This window comes from Berkeleyomyces rouxiae (genome assembly GCF_048999995.1).
Source record: "Berkeleyomyces rouxiae strain 22BRR77 chromosome Unknown BrBRR77_ptg000183l, whole genome shotgun sequence".
NCBI lineage: Eukaryota > Fungi > Ascomycota > Sordariomycetes > Microascales > Ceratocystidaceae > Berkeleyomyces > Berkeleyomyces rouxiae.
In genome coordinates this window covers 37,616-50,155 of record NW_027396533.1, presented here as the reverse complement: position 1 = coordinate 50,155, position 12,540 = coordinate 37,616, and the positions used below count along the sequence as shown (strand labels likewise).

The window sequence follows — 12,540 nt, the reverse complement described above, 5'->3', positions numbered from 1 at the left end:
GTCAAGAAACCTGGCGGTGGACTTAGATTCTGCGTGGACTACCGTCTGTTGAACAAGCTGATGAAGAAGGATAGATACCCGTTACCCAACTTCAAGGAAACACTACGCCAAATCAGCCGTTCAAAGTGGTTCACTAAGCTTGACGTCGTTGCAGCGTTCCATAATATCCGTATCGAGCCAGGCCACGAATGGAAGACCGCTTTCCGTACGCGCCTGGGCTCCTTTGAATGGAACGTGATGCCGTTTGGTTTGTCCAATGCTCCTGCCCAATTCCAACGCTTCCTGAATTCCGTATTGCAAGAGTACCTCGACCTGTTTTGTTCTGCTTACGTTGATGACATCCTAGTGTACACCGATGGCTCCCTCGACGAGCACAAGGAACAAGTTAACCACGTCCTAGCCAAGCTCGTGAAGGCCGGACTGACGGTTGACATCGACAAGTGCGAGTTCGGTGTACAAGAAGTCAAGTACCTGGGCTACATCATCAAGCCTGGAAAAGCAACAATGGATCCTGCCAAGGTGCAAGCAGTGAAAGACTGGCCCGTACCCAGTTCCAAGAAAGAGCTCCGTGGCTTCCTAGGATTTGCCAATTTTTACCGCCCGTTCATCAAGAACTTTGCCGAAGTAGCCGTCCCTCTCACTTCACTGACTGGTCACCTAGTTCCCTTCGTCTGGTCTCCAGAATGCCAAGCTGCCTTCTCGTCACTCAAAGATCTCTTCTGTGCTTCGCCCGTCTTGCGCCTCTTCGACCACTCTCTGCCAACAACTGTCGAAGCTGACTCTTCAGGCTACAGCACTGGAGCTGTCCTATTGCAGCAGCATCCAGATGGCCTGTTTCCATGTGCCTACATCAGCCAGAAGCTGTCTCCTGCCGAGTCCAACTATGAGATCCATGACAAAGAAATGTTGGCAATTGTCCGAGCCCTGAAAGAGTGGAGAGGAGAGTTACGTGGCGCCCAGGGACCCATCCGAGTGTTAACAGACCACAAGAACTTGTTGCATTTTACCTCTGCGCAACAGTTAACAGAGAGGCAAGCTCGTTGGGCTAACCTGCTAAGCGAGTTTGACCTAACACTGGAACACCGTCCCGGGAAACTGTCCCCACTGCCCGATGCTCTCTCCCGTCTTCACATGCCTTCAGGTCCCGATGATCCCCGCCTACAAGCTCGCAACCAACAGCTCCTCCAGTGTTTGCCCGACGGTGCCCTGAAAGTCAGATCTGCTCGCGTTACACTGCCATCCCCGTTCCGTAAGGAAGCCCTCAGTACACTGTGGGAACAAGCATTGTCAGCCGACTCTGACTATGCGGCAGCATGCGCAGTGGTTGCCTCTCAGGCGCCCAAATGGCCAGACAGCTTGAAGACTAATTGGCGAGTGTCACTGTCCGAATGCTCATTGGACTCCGAAGGTCGACTGCGATACAGATCAAGATTGTGGGTACCCCAGTGGGAACCTCTGAGGACAGCCTTGCTACAAGAGATTCACGATTCCGTGACACTAGTCCACCCCGGCCAAAGAATCATGTGTCAGGAAGTTTCCAAGACTTACTTCTGGCCGCACTACACAGCGGATGTCAAACGGTTCTGCCGCAACTGCGAAATCTGCGGTAGCACGAACGTCATGCGCCAGCTCAAGCAAGGTCTCCTGAAGCCCCTTCCGGTACCTGACCGCATCTGGCGTGACATTGGCATAGATCTGATTGGCCCTCTCCCGCCGTGCAAGAAGGAAGGAAAAGTCTACAAGCACGTCATGACGGTGGTGGACCATCTGTCCAAGGGTGTCATCCTTATAGCCTGCCGCAGCCTGGATATCGAGTATCTTGCCAGCCGTTTCTTGGAAGTCTACTACCCTCGCCATGGTCTTCCTAACAGCATTGCTTCTGACCGCCAATTTGCCAACATGTTCTGGAAACGACTCTGTACCACCCTGAAGATCGATCGTCGTCTGTCCACCGCTTACCACCCACAGACCAACGGGGCCACTGAGAGGACAAATGCTGAGGTGAAGACAAAGATGGCCAAACTCCTACACGACCGCTCAGACTGGCTAGACTGCCTGCCAATTGTGGAGTTTGCCCTGAACGCAGCCCCAGCGGCTTCAACAGAGACGTCCCCGTTCACGTTGTCCCACGGCTATAGTCCTGACTTGGTTGAGCTGCAGCCCGACGCCATTGCCCCCCTAGCAGCCCCCGTTGCAGCCAACACGAGTCCCATAGCTCAAGCAACAAGAATCCTGAAGAGCTTGGCAGACCACACGGATTGGGCCAAAGCCTCTCTCAGCGCCGCCAAGTCTGCTATGGAGGAACAGTCGAACAGACACAGACAACCACATCGACGTTTCCAGCCCGGCGACTGGGTTTGGTTGGCAAAAAGCTCCCATACTGTGCAGCAAGAAGGCCCAGGCAAGCGACTCCGGCCAAGATACCAGAAGCTCCAGGTCTTAGAGGCTGTAGGCTCCCACAGCTACCGTCTTGACCTGAAGGGTGCCAGAGGACACGACGTGTTTCATGCCGACAGATTGAAATACCACCCGAACGACCCTTGGCCCTCACAAGACCCGCACGTATCGAGCCCCGGACCAGTCGAGATCGATGGCTTTGAGGAATACGAAGTCGAGAAGATCCTGGAACACCGGCCAGCCACGAGAGACGAACCAGCCCAGTACTTGGTGAAATGGGTTGGTTGGCGAGATCCCACTTGGGAACCTACAGAGGCGCTGGAAGAAACGGCTGCTTTAGAAGAATTCTTGCGAGCGCAGGAGACTGCCGACGTTGAGGTGTGAGTGCCGTGGCGAGAGGACTGCTTGAGTCCGAAGTTTGATTGAAGGAGCTGCGAGTTCCACGGTTGTTGCACAGGGTCTATTTCCCTTTCCTTTGACATTTTTTTTGTTTCTCCACTGTCTGTTCCACTCCTTGTTCGTTCTGTTGTCGTTTACCGATGATTAGTTGCTTGTTGTTTGCTATTCCCTTTGTTGTTTTCAGTTGGTGTCCACCTTCCTGTTGTTTTCTTTTTTTGTGTTACACGGCCATGGGAGGATGGGAAGAAAGAGAAGGAGGCTGATGTTAGGGTCTGGGAGACCCGGGTCAAGGCTTTGCCTGATTGCCCGAGTTGAAGCCGGTGTGGCTTGAGCAACGGTGGTTCGAGTGTCGGTGGTCCGAGTCCGCAAAGGCCCGACTACTGACGGTCCGAATACAAGTGGCCCAACCGGCCTTGATCCGAACGCCCGATGACTCACCACGTTTGGGTCAATCAGGTAGGCCTCAGTTGTTCTACCCAGGCAGTATAAAGAGCTGCTGCTCTCTCCTAGTTTTAGTTAGTTCTTTCTTCTTCTCTCCATCGCAATATATCTGTTTCTGCCCTTCTACGTCCTTTTACGACTTGGCCCCTTACACCGTTGCGTTCAACGTAGTCGTCGTCGACAATCAGAGTGGCATTCTGCGACATCAGCCAGTTAGCAAGAGAGTCAGCTCGTGGTTCGTGGGGATGCTCTCGCTGGGAATTCCACCAATGGTGATGGAGATTGAAGTCGCCGAGAAGCAAAGTACTGGTGTCAATATTGCGCGATAAAAGATTGGTGCGCTCAATGGTATAGGGGCGGGGTTGGGTCTCGGGGACAGGCTGCACAGTCAGCTGGCGTTCGTTGTAGACATTGAGAAGCGAAAACGGCTCCGACGCAAGGATGCGCAGGGTCTGAATATCACTCTCAGCATCGCTAAACTCGAACAGCACAGAAAACGGCAGGCCTTGGCGGACGTAGGTCAGGACCCGCGGGCGCAAAGGCATGGCCTCGAGATTCCTAACATTAAACGGCACAACCAGTGTCATGAATAGCCATCCTGACACTGCTCATGCTAAGGGTTATGCATGAGACCTACCCCACTCTTCTTTTCCACAACGCCGAAGGTCGGCGACCTATGAAGATGCGCTTATGGCACAGGTTGGTCTGTGTAGATCGTGAGTTGATCAACGGATATGAGGTTGTCGTGGGATGTGCTGAGCACGGGTGCTCTGATAGACGTTGTTCTGCTGCTGCGGAGTTTTCTTGTTGCAATTGCCATTGCGTGCTTAGGTGGGGGTTGTTATCTGGTTCGATTGTTACGAACCTGTTACGTCTTGTTTACACGAGACTTATTTTTTGTTCGTAGTTAGATGTTGATTGTTTCTAGCTTGGGAAGACAGAGTTTTGTCAGGAGCGCCGACAACATAAATATCGTCGTCTCCTGCCCTGAGTTGATCAGGTTTACTCTTGTTCTCCAAGCTTAACAATCACATGCACTTGCTTACCTTCTTCTTCTTCTTTATACCATTCTGTTCTTGCTTTCTTTGCAGTTCAACCTTTCTTCTTCTTTGAAGTGTGTGATTGTTCCTCCTCCTTCCTCTTTGTGCCGCTCTATTCTCAGAATAGCCATCTAAGTTGTGTGTTGCCTCTTCATCTCAACCGACCATACGTCTTAGCACTCTGTCTAACTGACGTCTTCCTCCACAGGCCCGACTGTCCACCTCAGGAACCTATCATTGTCCCGAGTCGTTGGCTGTACCCGGAACCCTAATCCTTTCTTCGGGCCCTATCCGTAATAGGGAAACTGAGGGATTCCGACGGGATCGGAGTTAACCTCGAGTTATCGCCGAAAACTCGGACATAAGGAGCTCACGGAGGGATATTGAGCCGATCGGGAACTTGAATTTGTAAGCACAAAAATGTCTATATAGTAGACCCAAATCCGCTGTTTAGTTTAGTCTTTCTTCTACCTTTTTCTCTCCATCAAAAGATAATAAACAGCATTCTGGTCATAACTGCAAGACTCTCTTGTACTTAGTGAACCGCTCACAGACGGATTACACCTACGAGGATTACAAGTCCGAGTTGTTTACCGTCTCTTCCAAGCTGGAGGAATGCAACGTCCTCGAGCGTTCTTCCAGCAGGATAACCCCGTCCTTCCCTGCCAACCTATTACGGATAGGGCCCAAGGAAACCATTAGGGTTCTAGAAAGCCAACGACTCAGGACAATGATAGGTTCCAGAGGTGGACAGTCAGGCCTGCGCGGATATACGGCCGGGAGGAGAGGATAGAACTCTCTAGGTCGTATGGTCGGTTTGAGGTAAAGAGGCACACTCAACTAATTGATCTTATAACACACGGAAGGGAATAAACAATCACAGGAACACTGAGGTAACGAAGACGACAGAAGGTACTGATGCAATGAAGGCTATCAAGAAACAAGTGATAATTAAAGATATAGTACTAAAGAAGAAGGTACTATCGAAGAAGTGATACTATAAACTAGTATACAAAGAAGAATGGCAAAAGGGGTGTATGTGATTGTTAAGCTTGGGGAGCAAGAGTTAACCTGATCACACAGGGCAGAAGGCAACGCTATTTAAGGCGTTGCAGATTCTGACAACAGAGATCTTCCCAAGCTAGAACCAAATCACAGATAACCGAAAGTGGGGACATACGTAACTCAACGTTACCAGACGCTACTATCAAACCGGATGTTAGTTCACGAGATAAACCAACACGGCAGCAGCAGAACTGAAAATCCCTCAAGACACCCAGGCAACGATATGTCGCGTTACAGCGATATCGGCCTAACAGGTGTGGGCCCCACGCTCAAACGCTGTTGACACAAAAGGAACGAGAATAGCAGTCAACTCAGAATAAGCTGCATCAACTGCAGAGTACCGAGTTACCTAATAGCGATGATCTATAGTGTGCAAGCCGGCCACACCCGAGTAGATAAACCGGAGTGACACCTCAAGGTTACACAGACCACCAAGTGGTATAACCGTATCATCATACGTCCTTGGAACATTAGCGTGACACAACGGAAGCGGGGTAAGGTGCCAGGCATAACCCTATGCAATGGCAATGGCAAGAATGGCTATTCATGACAGTATGCTCCTTTTAAATGACTGATTTCCACAGCAGTACTAAGATCGCCACATCCTAGACTAGAATCAAGTCGGAGAATTCGCAAAAGGAAGCCGGGCATCTAGGGACACGGAAGTCCACCGGGCTTTGCAGAATCGGAACAGAAGGAATAAGCCAACCATACGGGTCTAGACACAGCATGACTCCGCAGGCAAGAATTGTAGATCTCGATGCACCAACAACATCGTGACGTATAGGGGATCAACGGAATCCCTAGCATGAAAGCTTGTACATCTGATCAACATAAAACAAGGCCTTGAAGTGCAACGACAACTTCGTAAGGGCCTCGTGTCCACAGACAAGAGGAAGGTAAAAAAGAATGGGAATAACGAAAGGCAACCTCATCAACCGAGGGGCAGCACCAAGGATCTTAAGTGGGAATAAGTTGAGAACGCAGCTCAGTACCCGCAAAGGCAAAGGTTTTTCAACCTTGTTGTCCTCCCTAGTTATGGCATTGGTCATAGAAGTAAGAGCCAGGCCTGTAGGTTATAACAAACAACAATCGCTCAGTTCCATAGCCCATAAATCTGTTGCCTGCAAGATGCAGAAGGTCCCCTGAGAACTACCAAGTTCTGGTAACAAGTGTACACCAGAGTGGCTACTCAGTTGGCACAATCATCAATCGCCGCGACATAATCGCCTCCACAATAGCTAAGAACCCCCTGGGACATGGTTCGATGGATGTAAACGAACACGATTCCGGTTGTGGGAGAATAGACTAACATGTGTAATGGGGACTCATCATCGATCGGGTAATTGGTATATGACAACAGACAGCATGGAAACAAAGACGTGCAGGATCCGTAAAGAGTATTGGTGAAAGGGGAAAACAAGAAATTGGTAAAGTCAGCTTGTCAAACTTGGCAGTATTTCAGCACAAGATACAAGACTGGCCTGCACCACCATAGGCAGGACTTCGAAGAGGGACATCGTGTTTCTTTTAACGAGAAGAAAAACAACAAGATATTGTCCAAAAGAGAGAGGCAGAGAGTAGGCCCAAGTGAAGACACAAAGAGGTCGCAGAAAGGAGACATAGAGTAGTCGCAAGTAGACGTAACAGAGTCGAAGAAAGTAACAGGCAAGAGAGCTGTCCAAAGTAGAGGACACAGAACATGTCACAAGAAGTAGACGTATAGTGGTCGTAAGTAGACACAACAACAGCCGAAAGAAAATAGTCCGAACAGTGGCCTAACGCATTAGACACAACTGTGGCACGAAGACTAGACATAACTGTCAAGAAGTGGGACAGAAGCGAGCTGTTAACAAAGCGAGTAGACAGCAACTGTCAATACCCAGACAGACACGGGCTGTCAGCAAAGCGAGTAGATATAAACTATCAATACCCGGACAGACACGAGCTGTCGGCAATTATAACCCAGCAGGGGTCAAACGCAAGCACCATAGTGGTCAAAGAAGAGACACAAAAAAAGCAGTCGCCGATGGACACACGGTGTCACAAGGAAGAGGCATTAAGAGGTGTCAACCCAAAGAACAGACACGAGCTGTTCGTAGAACCAACGAGCTCAGCAAAGAACAGACACTAGCTGCTGATATCATATAAATAGACCCAACAGGAGTCAAAACAATTAGGCAAGACAAAGGCCAAGAAATACAGACACAGAGGTCTAAAAACAGACATAAACTGTCCAAGAAATCCCACAAGAACTCAATAACATGCTTTGGCACAATGGCAGGTGTGTGAGTAAACTCAACAACAACACTTTATACACTCAGGTACCATGTTGTAACTCAAAGTAATCTGGGAGTTGGCAACATCATTGCTGCAAGCCAAAAGGTGCATAGCTGGTAGACATGGCTTTCTGGAAACCCCCGTTCAGATGTGGCAAGTTGTAACGACTGGTTGATGCGGGACCAAATGAACAGCTTATAAAATAAGGTAGTTGACCGCCCGTAAATCAACAGAAGATCGTACACTGCCTGGTTCCCGAGGACAAAGAATCGGAGAAGCCAACACTGAAGAAGTAGGGGCAATGAAGCCACGTGTGAGCATGCCATCCAGGTTTTGCTTGACAAGTTGCAAATTTAGATGTGCATCATCAGACGGAAGAGTATTGATATGTTCGGCAGTCGAGACAAGATTAACAGCATGACCTGCGTCTTGACAAGAGGTGGTTGAAGGTACACCATCCCGCAAGAACACCGGACGCAAATCATAATAACTGTCCGAACTGCATTCGGGATATCGCTTGTGCACTTGTTCTAGCCGTAGGTCATCCTGATCAACAGGATCGAGAACCTGCTCAGCGGTAGTGCGGTGAGCCCGCCGGTTCTCATTGCTTGCAGTGGAACGCAAAGCTTGAGACGACATTAGCCTAGAGGAACAAAGTGCTTCAACGAAATTAAAGGAGCTGGGACAGAGACAGTGCCATCAACTGACTGTCCACAGAAGAAGAGAAGTAGATTGAGAAATGGAATCAACTAAGAACCAGAAAGAGCCGAGTTATGACTAGCGGACGAAGAAGGTTGTGTAACAACAGCAGCGCTAGTATGATCATAGGAAGACGGGATATCGGCCGTAGTCGAGAGCCGGAACGAAAAGAAGAATAAGGTGTGCTAAAGAATAACAAAGAGTTGGAAGAATGTGTGAGTCTTTAAATGAAGCTTAACAAAATATTACGGATAGGGCCCAAGGAAACCATTAGGGTTCTAGAAAGCCAACGACTCAGGACAATGATAGGTTCCAGAGGTGGACAGTCAGGCCTGCGCGGATATACGGCCGGGAGGAGAGGATAGAACTCTCTAGGTCGTATGGTCGGTTTGAGGTAAAGAGGCACACTCAACTAATTGATCTTATAACACACGGAAGGGAATAAACAATCACAGGAACACTGAGGTAACGAAGACGACAGAAGGTACTGATGCAATGAAGGCTATCAAGAAACAAGTGATAATTAAAGATATAGTACTAAAGAAGAAGGTACTATCGAAGAAGTGATACTATAAACTAGTATACAAAGAAGAATGGCAAAAGGGGTGTATGTGATTGTTAAGCTTGGGGAGCAAGAGTTAACCTGATCACACAGGGCAGAAGGCAACGCTATTTAAGGCGTTGCAGATTCTGACAACAGAGATCTTCCCAAGCTAGAACCAAATCACAGATAACCGAAAGTGGGGACATACGTAACTCAACGTTACCAGACGCTACTATCAAACCGGATGTTAGTTCACGAGATAAACCAACACGGCAGCAGCAGAACTGAAAATCCCTCAAGACACCCAGGCAACGATATGTCGCGTTACAGCGATATCGGCCTAACAGGTGTGGGCCCCACGCTCAAACGCTGTTGACACAAAAGGAACGAGAATAGCAGTCAACTCAGAATAAGCTGCATCAACTGCAGAGTACCGAGTTACCTAATAGCGATGATCTATAGTGTGCAAGCCGGCCACACCCGAGTAGATAAACCGGAGTGACACCTCAAGGTTACACAGACCACCAAGTGGTATAACCGTATCATCATACGTCCTTGGAACATTAGCGTGACACAACGGAAGCGGGGTAAGGTGCCAGGCATAACCCTATGCAATGGCAATGGCAAGAATGGCTATTCATGACACAACCCTGCACCTGTCCGCCACCCCGACGCCATGGACTGGACCCCCACCATCACCACCACGGCCCTGAAGCCATTGACCGACGAGGAGCGCGAGCGCCTTCGCCGCAACCGCGCCTGCTTCCGCTGCCGGCAGACTGGCCATCTGCGCCAGAACTGCCCGCTAAACTTTGCTCCTACTACCACTGTCCCTGTCCGCTCCGCCAACCTTTACCAGCCTGCTATGCCGACCCCGGCTCTGCCTCTGTCTCTGCCTCTGCCCGCGCCTGCGCCCACGCCCGTGCCCCGCGACATGTCGGGAAATGGAGAGCTCTAGGCGAACGTCGCCGTCTAGAGCCCCAAGGAGAGAAGATCGCTCGGGAGGAAATGGGGGCTAGGGGTACTTATATAGATGTTGTTCTAAATAAAACTTGTTCTACCTCTGCCTTCGTCGACTCCGGTTGCCTGTGTCTTGCCACTGTCTCTCCGCGCACCGCTACCCGCGCCCACGCTGCCATCCTGCCCATCTGCCCTCGTCCAATTGCTCAAGTAGTTGATGACCGAAATCCACCCGTCATAGACCAAGTTGCTGTCTTCGATCTTGGTCTCGGAGGATTGGACGAGAAACTCTACGCCTACATCGTCCCCGGTCAGTCTGAAGACCTTATCCTCGGTCAAGGATGGATTGCCAAACACGATGCTTCCCTTCGCCCCGCGCAAAACGAAGTATTCATCCGCCTGCCCACGCCTCTTCGCCTGACTACAACCACCGCTGACCCCAACGTTCTCCCCGTCTCCGCCCGCGCCATCCGTGCCTTCCAGTTGAGAGCCCGACGCTCTCCCAATGTCCGCATTTTCTCCGCCACGCTCCATGACATTGAGAAAGCTCTCAAAGCCAAGATCTACACCGACCCCCGTGCCAACTGTCCCGAGTGGCTTCTTCCCGTCATCGACGCCTTCGATAGGAAGAAAGCTTCTGAGCTTCCCCCGAACCGCCCTGGAATTGATACAGAGATCCGCCTTAAACCAGGCTTGTCCTCGCCCTCGTGTCCTCTGTACTCAATGAGCCGAGAAGAACTGCTGCTCCTCCGTAAAACCCTCTACGACCTGCTGGACGCTGGCTTTATCCGAGCTAGTAGTGCTGAAGGCGGTGCCCCCGTCATCTTCGTGAAGAAACCTGGTGGTGGTCTTCGTTTTTGCGTAGACTACCGTGCCCTGAACAGCGTCACGGAGAAGGATGGTTACCCGTTACCACTGATCAACGACACCCTCCGTGATATTGCTGCTGCCAAGTACGTTTCCAAAGTTGACGTCATCTCTGCTTTCCATTGTAACGATCTATGGATCGAGGTAGGCTCAGGCTCCGCCCTCACCGCCGTTTACACCGCCGTCCACACCGCCTTGCACACCGCCGTTACTCACCGCCTGCCAAACCCGTGTGCACACCGTCGTTGTCAAGGGTACGCGTCATACCTCTACCGCGCGTATATAGATAGTGTTGTTTCCGCCCGTTTTCTTGTACATTAGTCTTTTCTCTTTATCTGTTTCTTAATTTATTTCTGCTGTTCTAAAAGCGTTCTCCTTTAGACCGTAAAGCCTTACAATAGAAACAGATCTACCCTTGTTTACACTGTCCTCGTTTCTTTTACCCTGTCTTCGTACCTTTTCCTCGTTACCACCCGCCACCTGTATATCGTTTCTCTCTGTTCCTCTTTTGTTCCACCGTCACATGCCCTACTGTGCACCTACCACCGACCCCGACTCTGACACCACTTCCAACAACACCGTCTTCTTCGACTCTGAGCCTCCTCCGACAGCCATGTCCGATCCTACTGTCCCTGTTCCAGCCCCGGCGGCCCCGTCGCTTCAAGATCTGCTGCAAGCCATCCAGCAGCTCAACGAGAAGCACGACCACGCGCAACAACAATTGCGCGACGAGTTCAACAGTGGCCAACAAAAACGAGATCAGGCCATCGCCGATCTCCAAGCTTTTGCCCGTGCTGCCACCGCTACTTCCGCTCCCGCCGTCGTCCCTGCGTCCCCTGTCCCCACTGCTGTCCCCGCTGCTCCCGTGCCCGTTGCAACTACGGAAAGAAACCTCGAACCGAGGAAGCGTGCCCTCCCGGATATCGCCTTGTTTTCCGGCCAACGCTCTGCCTACCGCGTCTGGGCCCTGAGTGCCCGCTCCAAGCTTGCACTGGACAGCGAGTCAATCGGTGACCACCGCAAGCAATACGCGTACCTTTTTGCGCGTATGACGGTAGAAGCCCAGAACCTCGTCGTGGCGTACTTCGAGCAGGGCTTGCTGAACGACACCGGGCCCCACCAGTTCCTGGAGTACTTGGACTCCATATTCATCGACCCCTTTGCTGCTGACCGTGCTCTCTTCCACCTGGACAACATGCGCCAGGGACCCTCTGAACCCTTCGCCTTGTTCCTGCCCCGCTTCGAAAAAGTCCTCCAGGACGCCAACATCATTGGCGACCGCAACCGCATTTCGAAGTTGCAAACCGCCATGGCGCCTGCCCTCCGACAAGCGATGGTCTATGTCAACGTCCCCGCGACGTACCCTGAATTTACCAACTGCATGCAAAACGTCGCTTCCAAGGCTGAGCAATTCCTACCTCGTCCCCGCCGCGGCCACTACTCCGCTTTCACTGATAACACGACCTACTCTCCGTACGCTGCCCACCCTATTTCCCCTACTCCTGCTGGCCCTTTTGTTTCCTCCGTTCCCCCGTCGGCTGCTGCTCGTCACCCCGATGCTATGGATTGGACTCCCACTGTCACTGCCACGGCCCTTCAGCCCCTGACCGACGAGGAGCGCGAGCGCCTCCGCCGCAACCGCGCCTGCTTCCGCTGCCGCCAGACTGGCCATCTGCGCCAGAACTGTCCACTGAACTTTGTCCCCACTACTACCGTCCCTGTCCGCTCCACCAACCTTCCCCAGCTTGCTGCGCCGACCCCAGCTCTGCCCCTGCCTGTGCCCACGCCCGCGTCCCGCGACATGTCGGGAAATGGAGAGCTCTAGGCGAACGTCGCCGTCTAGAGCCC

The 12,540-nt window shown here is 51.4% G+C and overlaps 5 protein-coding genes across 5 annotated transcripts; 4 read left to right on the top strand and 1 right to left on the bottom strand.

Annotated features, from left to right (window-relative positions):
• Positions 1 to 60: 60 nt before the first annotated feature.
• On the top strand, positions 61 to 2,781 carry BROUX77_008239 (uncharacterized protein; the record flags this gene model as incomplete). Its single annotated transcript, XM_073753421.1, has 1 exon — positions 61 to 2,781. One exon carries the CDS (start codon positions 61 to 63, stop codon positions 2,779 to 2,781), a length of 2,721 nt encoding a protein of 906 aa, XP_073601542.1.
• Positions 2,782 to 3,082: 301 nt separating this feature from the next.
• BROUX77_008238 (uncharacterized protein) lies at positions 3,083 to 3,782 on the bottom strand (the record flags this gene model as incomplete). Its single annotated transcript, XM_073753420.1, has 2 exons — positions 3,083 to 3,208; positions 3,390 to 3,782. 2 exons carry the CDS (start codon positions 3,780 to 3,782, stop codon positions 3,083 to 3,085), a joined length of 519 nt encoding a protein of 172 aa, XP_073601541.1.
• A 5,759-nt stretch (positions 3,783 to 9,541) lies between these two features.
• Positions 9,542 to 9,823, top strand: BROUX77_008237 (uncharacterized protein; the record flags this gene model as incomplete). Its single annotated transcript, XM_073753419.1, has 1 exon — positions 9,542 to 9,823. One exon carries the CDS (start codon positions 9,542 to 9,544, stop codon positions 9,821 to 9,823), a length of 282 nt encoding a protein of 93 aa, XP_073601540.1.
• Positions 9,824 to 9,873: 50 nt separating this feature from the next.
• BROUX77_008236 (uncharacterized protein) lies at positions 9,874 to 11,013 on the top strand (the record flags this gene model as incomplete). Its single annotated transcript, XM_073753418.1, has 1 exon — positions 9,874 to 11,013. One exon carries the CDS (start codon positions 9,874 to 9,876, stop codon positions 11,011 to 11,013), a length of 1,140 nt encoding a protein of 379 aa, XP_073601539.1.
• Positions 11,014 to 11,215: 202 nt separating this feature from the next.
• BROUX77_008235 (uncharacterized protein) lies at positions 11,216 to 12,517 on the top strand (the record flags this gene model as incomplete). Its single annotated transcript, XM_073753417.1, has 1 exon — positions 11,216 to 12,517. The coding sequence occupies one exon, from the start codon at positions 11,216 to 11,218 to the stop codon at positions 12,515 to 12,517; it is 1,302 nt and encodes a 433-aa protein (XP_073601538.1).
• Between the last annotated feature and the right edge of the window lie 23 nt (positions 12,518 to 12,540).